Below are 8,052 nucleotides of genomic sequence, written 5' to 3'. Positions count from 1 at the left end.
TTAACTGCATCTGACAATCAAGTTCAGCTAAATGCTACTAGAAGTACAGATTTAGTATTAACCGTTGACAGGAGGTATGAAGCAGATATAACTGGAAGAACTGGTACAAAGAATACAGAGGAGGAAGTGACTCACTTGGATTGAAAAGCAAAGATACTCGATGCCTGAGGAATGGAGACTTGTCTCATGGGTAAGCAAGCCAAATTATTGAATATTTCAACCCAACAGCTATATATTTGTGAGACGCAGAAAGGGTGGGAGATCCATGTGTGTGGTTCCAATCATAAAGCATGGAGGAGACAGTGTCCTTGTCTGTAGTCACTTTGCTGGTGACAAAGCTGGTAGTCTAAATCAAAACCAATATTTTTTTCAGTTCTGAGTATTTACAGAAAACACTATGAACAAAAAAGTATTGGGACACAACTCTCATTCATGGAATTCAGGTGTTTCGTTTCATTCAGCCACATTGCCACAGGTGTATATAATCAAGCACCTATCCATGTAGTCAGGTGTACAAACATTTGTGAAAGATTGAGTCATTCTGAAAAGCTCAGTGAATTCAAGCATGCATTACATCAGTTTGTGAAATTTCTTCCCTGTTAGATATTCCACAGTGAACCGGAAGTGCTATGATTGTAAAGTGAAAGCATACAAAGCCACAAAATGGCAGAACACATAATGTAAGAGAGTGGGGTTGTCAAGTGCTGAGGCACATGGTGCATAAAAGTCACCAGCGCTCTGTTGACTTAACACAGTGGTTCTCAAAGTCGGTCCTCGGGCCCCACTGCCCTGCTTGTTTTCCTGCTATCCCTGCCCCACACACAAGTCCCAGCTGTCTTCTGACTGACTGAACACATCTGATCCAGGTAATCAGCAGTGTGTGGGGCAGGGACATTCTGGCAGTCTGATGGACAAGTCTGAGTGGCAGAAGCCAGGAGAACGTTACCTACCCGACTGTATTGTGCTGTGTGCATTGTGGTGGAGGAGGGATAATGGTATGGGGATGTTTTTTCGGGGGTTGAGCTTGGCCCCTTAGTTCCTGTGAAGAGAAATCTTAATACTTCAGGAAACCAAGACATCTTGCACAATTCTATGCTTTAGTAGGAAGTTTGGGAAGGCCCTATTCTGTTCCAGCGTGACTGTGTCCCAGTACACAAAGCAAGGTGGAAAACCTTGACTGGCCTGCAGAGCCCTGACCTCAACCCCATCGAACACCTTTGGGATGAAAAAGAATGGAGATTGCAAACCAGGCATTCATGTCCAACATCAGTGCCTGATCTCACAAGCTCATTTGGATGAATAGGCAAAATTCCTACAGACATACTCAAATATTGTGGACAACATTTCCAGAAAAGTGGCAGCTGATATAAATAACAAAGGAGTGAGCAACTCCACATTGATGCCTATGGATTTAGAATGGGATATCAAAAGTTCCCATAGGTGTAATGGCCAGCTGTCCCAATACCATATAGTGGTATTGTCCATATAGTGTATGATGTAAACATTATTCAGTAATGAAAAGAATCTGCTGCTTTGAACGCATTTTAATGTTGATGAATTAATATACATTGATCCACTTTCTTTTGCCTTTTATCCAGGTAGGGTTATAGGGATTCAGGGCTTAATTAACTATTTAAGGAAAGCACACAGGAACATAAAATGATAAACCATTTTACATAAAAAGGCAGCAGAATTTCTATAAATACTTAACCATACCATTGTCTAAATGAGTTGTCAGTGTTACCCAATTCATACAACCATTGTCCTTTTCCCAACAGATACAGGGAGTATCAGTCTCTCGAAACACATGCAACAGAAGGTCCTCACCCCCAATGCCAGGTATAATTAGTAACATCTACAGTCTCATCGGAGAGGAAATTTACATTTGTGTTTTTTTTCCGTTAGTGTGTTTATTTACATTTAACATATTCTACCATATGTGGATTGTATATTTTTCTACTCCTGAAAAAGCAATGGATGTTTGCGTTTTATACTTAACCCTGATGTGAGGTACGATGACTACAATGCTAATACATGACAGTACGGTGTTTAAAATATTTTAGACATCCTCTCTATTGTGGATTGACAGGCAGTCAGAAGAATCAGCTTTATCAGTACATAAGATAGTTATGGATAAAGATCTCTCAGCATTCATAAGAGTAGCACATGTACAGCAAAGTGCCTTAAAGACACCATTAGGGTTCTCTTTATCTAGGTCAAATATAGAGACACAATTGCAGCACATTTTTATTTTTGTGAACTGCAAAATTTTGGGAGGAAAAAATAAATAAAAAAAACAGGTGGAAAAAGATAACCCACTAGTGAACTACCACCTATCCTCACCCACAAGTGGTTAAAAGGAATGACATCACAAATCCTCGGCCTTGGCGATATAGCTCTCCACCATGTCTCTCAGCTCTTTGAGCTCCGCCTCCTCCTCCTGAAGGCTCTTCTTATTTACTCTGTCCATCCTTTTATTCTGGTCATCCAAGAATTTCTAAAAAGGAGAGAAAAGCATGCGAGTACAACACAACAGGTTTAGTGAGCATCCCTGAGTAAACACTCATGAAGAAACGTTCACAATGGAATCATACAGGAACCCAATAGATCCATGCGGTTTCGGCACGACGCTGATTTTAGTGACTCACCTCCACACGTGACAGGTGGTCTGTGGCTGTGGTGAACAAGCTGTAGAGATTGTTCACCACAGTACGCCGCTGCTCATTGGTTTCTTGCAGCACCAGGTGATACCTGGGAAGATCACAAAATTCACAAATAACGAGCTTAAACCATAATGGTATCACCACTCATTTCACAAGCAATCACTTAAAGGCCAGCTGCATGATGTCACTGATGTGCTATGATTGTCCTCCACTGGGGAATGGGTCAGACTCACTGTTGCTGGGCTGCTTTAAGCTGCTCCAGAGCCTGGTCATAGCCATCGTTCAGCTTTCTCTCCAGCACCTTCTTGTGGTTGTCCATCGATTCTACCTCCGAAGCCCATTTCTCCTCCTCACGGGCTGTTTCCTATAAAGCATACGGGGGGAGGGGGGCTCAAAATACAGGCTCTCTACACACTTTCATCTTTAAAATTCCTTAGTTATCCAGGTCGTATGGGGTTGGTACTGGCAGGTTGTCAAGTAGGTGCCCTCCCACAAGATGCTGCCCTGGGCAATTGCCTACCTTGCCCTTGCCAGGATCTGCCCCTGGCTGCAACTAGATGACACTTTAGCACTCTTAACCAAGCAGGTGAAAAACATCCGCATTGTGAGCATTGTAAACAACAAGGTAGCCTATGTCAGCATTTCTTACTGGCCCACAGACACACCCCCACTGCGTTGTTTGGCACGTTGCTCTTCAATATATGACTTATGCACATTTTGGCGCTGACAATTCGTACACATGCCCAATTTCATCAGCAGTGGTCTGGAAATATCAACATCTCCATACTCTTCCATACTTATCCTGACTTGGATAATGCCAGCATAAAATTCCATACTTTTCCAAACCTTTCCACACTGCATAGGACCCTTGAGCACAAACACACCTCCAGGCAGAGGTCACCTGCGAGGGCCTTACGTCTTGCACTACAGACAGACTGGGGACTTGCCTGCATTCCCAGCTCGAGCTGCTCATCCAGTTTGCGAATTTGCTCCTTCAGGTCTTTAATCTCATTGGTTTTGTCTTCCACATTGGACCTAATCTTCAAGAAAAAAAAAAGATGAACATATTTAAGATCTGCTTTAACATCCAACTGTAATGAAACACAAACACCTTTATACCTGTTCCACTGCTTCCTGGAGGCTTAATTTTTTATTTAAGAGTAATCCAGTTTCCTCCTCAACTTCAGAAATCATCTTCTTAAGAGGATTCTGCATAAGTGATTAGGGGAAAAAAAAACATTAAAACAATGTCTAGTAGGTCTCAATACTGATGGCTAATTTAACATCTACACGAAGATGCAATATCACTAAAAATGTTCGCTGCCATACTTGAATTTGCACTTTGTATTGGGCCACAGCTGAAAGGCCGCAGTCAGCTGCAGTGACTTTGATCTCAAAATCTCTCCCGCAGGCATTCTCTGCAGATGCAGGAATCAGCTTCAGCTTGCGAGCAAGGCTGTGGTACTCTACCAGTTCAGCTTCAGCCTACAGGAGGGCAAAGAAGAAAGAACACACACACTGTTATCCAGTACGTGCAAACTCCACACAGACACACACAAAAGGGAAGCGATTCAAGCTGCCTAAACCTCAAACTAATAAAGGGGAGGGCAGTATATGTAATGGATTAGTCCTGTAATGCCAGTACAATCTAAAGCAGAGGGGGATCATCCAGTTGCGGGGCCTACCTCTTCCTTGACCTTTGCAAAGGCAATCTCTTCATTCCACATGTGCTGCTCAGCCTCCTCCAAGTTTGTGCTCAGGCTGGCAATGGTCTGCTGGAGCTCGTTTCTCTCCCTGTTGATCCTTTCAACGTCAGCTGGGGAAAACTTCTGGTTCAGCAGAATGTGCTGCAGCCTGGCCTGCTCCTGTTTCAAGCTTTCCACCTGCAGCTCTGGAGAGCGAGACACGATCAGCATTCTCGGGATGTCCAAGTGAGGAGCTCAGACGAGAAGGGGAGGACGAGACCCGCTAACCTGTAGCTTCCAGCTCCTCAGATAACCCAGCCGCTTTGTTCTCGAGGGCCGCTCTGAAGGACTCCATTTCACCGTTATAGTTTTGAAGCTTCTGCAAGTCCGTCTGCAGTCTCAGCTTCTCTGTTCGTTTAACCATCAGTCGGTCCTGTTACAGGCGTAATAGACATTACCACCTCACTGCTGTCACTGAATAATGGAGGACAACAGGAGTGCCACAAGTCCATGCATGGGTCAAACCACAATCCACACATGCAGATATACGAACCGTCTGACTTTCTTTCTCCAGTCTCTCTACCTCTTCACTAATGATTCTGTACTTTTCAGCCAATGTCTCCAGCTGGGCCTCGTCAACTTTGTAAAGTTTCTCTTAAAAAATAAAACCAATGAATTAAAAACGTAATTACATGATGCATATTCTGATTTAAAACATTCATCAGGTTCAGCTGTACCATTAAGCTACGGCCATGTAAATCAGTGTACAAGACAGGCAGCCCAGGCTACAATTAATTTGTTTAATGCTTCTCCTTGCTGCACACATTTCAAGTAATAGATAAGACAATCAGCTCACATTAAAAAATGCTACCGTTCACTAGCATCATGTGGAGTCACTCACTCAGCTTAGCAATGTATGCCTGGTCCGCTTCCTCAAATGTGTCTGCTCCATGCATGAAATAGTGGTAGGTTTCTGCAGAGTACTCGAGAAACAGCTTAAGGAAAAAGTGCAACTGCGTCAGAGGGTGACTCGAGACCAGGAGATGGCAAGCAGAAATACCACATGGAGTCTCAGTACCTTATTGAACTCAGCTCCATTCTCTATATCTGAGCAGTCTTCTGAGAAATTAGAGAAGAGAAGGTCTTGTTCCCGCATACGGAAGTACATCTGCAAATAAAGGACTTCGGATGAGGGCAGTGATATGGAATGCTTTGGCTTGGTTGACAATGGTCATGCTTTTAGGAAGCAGTTGCCCGGCTGCTCCTCACCTTTATCATATCGATGAGCCAGACTAATGCCCCAAGGAACTGTGGCCACGTGTGAGGAGCCCCGACAGAGTACATGGAGCTCTTAGACAGGGGAAAAGGATACCTGTGGCAAGATGACCAGACAGGTAAGCACAGCCTAGGCAGATACAGTGAGCTTAATACAACAAGCATGCTATTGTAGTGTACACCCGTGTGGACTATTTTACCCCCAATCTCTGAATATTCTAGGAACCTCCTCCTCAACTTTGGACGTTGGCATCTGAAAAGTGGGATCAATTAAGCTGCAGATGAACTCAAAGATCTTCAAGAACTCTTTGGTGGAGGGGGACTGGAGGGACTTGACTGTTATTGTTCCGGGGAATCCCCTCTCCGACAGGAACTTAGGAAGGGAAAAACAGATGGAACAGGAAGAGAGTCCTGTGAGTAGACTACAAAGATACTTCCGTTAGTTCTGTTAATTCTTTAGACTGCAGTGAAGCCTTTACCTCACAGAGGTCTTTGATACACTGCTGGATGAAAGACTTGTCATGGAGGGGTCGAGGATCCTTCATCTTTTCCACACCCCCAAAAGCTCCAAAAGTGCTGTTACGGGACATTCCTGCCCCACTAGCTCTAAAAAGCAGAGGGCTCACAATGAAGTCCCAAGGGTCAGATTGAGAAATCCACATATGGGAACACTGGCAGCATGCAAAGCAACCTGAATAGAGGTTTTGCGTACCAAGTCTTCAAAAAAGCAGTTTCCTCAATGGACACCAAGTGGAACCATCTAAAAACTACCAGGCTTAGCTTTTTGATGCAATGTTGCACCCAATTAAGTTACTTCTCCAGTCAATGCATCTAAATATGTTGACATTATAGAGTAACATGGGGAAAATAGCACCCCGAATCAGAAAAACTGCTCTTAGAAATCTGTCCATTCTTACCTTTTCCCGAAAAAACTGGTTCTCCTGTCAGACGTCCCAGACTGTGGTTTCGGGATGTTCAGCTTTCCGAAAGCAGAGTCTTTGCTGCGTCAAAAACACAAGTGGGCTCAAAACCCACACACACACAGAACTAAGGCAAATGGGATATGTGCAGGCGCCAATAGTTACCTTTGCGGCGTGGCGTTGACCATGCTCATCCTGCCGTCAACCACCCTGAGAGGCAACCCCGACTGCCGGCTACTGGACGCCCGATTCATCTTTCGTTATGCTAATGAAAAAAGGGCTCAAGGAACCAGCACCATTCCATCTATACTATGTTCAATTTCAAAGACGCCTAAGATATCGAAAGTTGACTCAGATAATGTAAATCTTTAATCAAGCAATTAGCTATAAAGTATGGTACAGACAAAGAAACAGGGCATTGCTAAAACCGTTTTTAAATTTTAAATTTTTAAAACCGAACATTACCGGAGTTAGATTAAATAATACAAACTGAGCAAAACATACACATATAACCGCACTAACAAACTACTTGGGAAATGAATAACGAAAAAGTTATCAAAACAGAGCGGAGATATTAGTACGCGGCGCGCGCTAAGAAGCATCTATTTATTTGCTCCCTCTGCAACAACTTCACAAGCGAACTGAGTGTTCTCTATATGCTACAAAGTTTATTAAACGAACATATAAGACAGAAAGAACAAAATATATCGTTACATTACCGCTTAGAATAAGTCTGCAACTTTATCCTATTTCTCAATTTAAATATTCCGCCAACCAGTGAGCAACGGATAGTACGTTGGTGACGTTACAAAGCTTCTACTTCGGTTGTTTGTACGTGCTGTACTTTACTCCGTGAGGGGTCGATAAAGTCACTCTAGCCCCACCTATAGGATCGGAGTACTAATAGGCTTTAGCTTCGTCATCTTGGACATCTTTTTCTTGCAAGTTGTTACGAAACATTTAACCAGCTATTTTAACCGCCCTCCACCAAATTCTACAGTTGGCACAATGCAGTCGGGCCTGGCAACCAAAAAGCCCATCTATCAGATTTTTAGATGGGCAGTGAAGTATGATCTTGTCACTCCACAGAACATGATTCAACTGCTCCAGAGTCCAATGGTGGCGTGCTTTACACCACTGCATCTGATGCTTGGCATTGTGCTGGTTGATATGAGGCCATTTAGATTATTTAGCCAAGCTCAAGAGCCTTTAATTTTTAATGGCATGGCATTGCTTTTCAGGGGTTGGGCTAGGCCCCTTAGTTCCAGTGAAGGGAACTCTTAATGCAATTCTATTCTTCCAACTTTGCGGAAACAGTTTGAGAAAGGCCCTTTTCTGTTCCAGATTGACTGTGTACCAGTGCACAAAGCAAGGTCCATAAAGACGTGGTTGAGTAAGTTTGTGGTGTGGGGGAACAGGCAGCTGGCCTCACAGAACCCTGACTTCAATCCTATCAAACACCTTTGGGATGAATTAGAACGGAGATTGTGTGCCTTCATGTCCAACACC

The 8,052-nt window shown here is 43.6% G+C and overlaps 1 protein-coding gene across 2 annotated transcripts; it reads right to left on the bottom strand.

Annotated features, from left to right (window-relative positions):
* Positions 1-1,529: 1,529 nt before the first annotated feature.
* On the bottom strand, positions 1,530-7,392 carry LOC125742687 (kinetochore protein NDC80 homolog). Of its 2 annotated transcripts, XM_049014927.1 has the most exons (16): positions 6,709-6,806; positions 6,541-6,624; positions 6,103-6,229; positions 5,824-5,996; positions 5,618-5,720; positions 5,427-5,516; positions 5,250-5,343; positions 4,902-5,002; positions 4,637-4,781; positions 4,349-4,554; positions 3,993-4,148; positions 3,783-3,872; positions 3,611-3,703; positions 2,897-3,027; positions 2,649-2,751; positions 1,530-2,497 (listed from the first exon to the last, which is right to left on the bottom strand). In XM_049014927.1, exons 1-16 carry the CDS (start codon positions 6,795-6,797, stop codon positions 2,369-2,371), a joined length of 1,914 nt encoding a protein of 637 aa, XP_048870884.1. In that variant the 5' UTR covers positions 6,798-6,806; the 3' UTR covers positions 1,530-2,368. The 2 variants fall into 2 exon arrangements, with proteins under 2 accessions (XP_048870884.1, XP_048870883.1); XM_049014926.1 differs by lacking the exons at positions 1,530-2,497; positions 2,649-2,751; positions 2,897-3,027 and adding an exon at positions 7,263-7,392 and having other exon boundaries at positions 3,337-3,703; positions 6,709-6,808.
* Between the last annotated feature and the right edge of the window lie 660 nt (positions 7,393-8,052).

Source organism: Brienomyrus brachyistius, chromosome 5 (assembly GCF_023856365.1).
Source record: "Brienomyrus brachyistius isolate T26 chromosome 5, BBRACH_0.4, whole genome shotgun sequence".
In the NCBI taxonomy this organism is placed as follows: domain Eukaryota; kingdom Metazoa; phylum Chordata; class Actinopteri; order Osteoglossiformes; family Mormyridae; genus Brienomyrus; species Brienomyrus brachyistius.
This window is presented reverse-complemented; position numbering and strand designations above follow the sequence as displayed.

Coding starts and splice junctions, on each gene's coding strand:
- LOC125742687 (XM_049014927.1), bottom strand. CDS start 6,797: ATGAATCGGGCGTCCAGTAGCCGGCAGTCGGGGTTGCCTCTCAGGGTG. Junction 5,997..6,102: donor GTATCAAAGACCTCTGTGAG/GTAAAGGCTTCA, acceptor TCCCTTCCTAAG/TTCCTGTCGGAGAGGGGATT. Junction 3,873..3,992: donor AATACAAAGTGCAAATTCAA/GTATGGCAGCGA, acceptor TCACTTATGCAG/AATCCTCTTAAGAAGATGAT.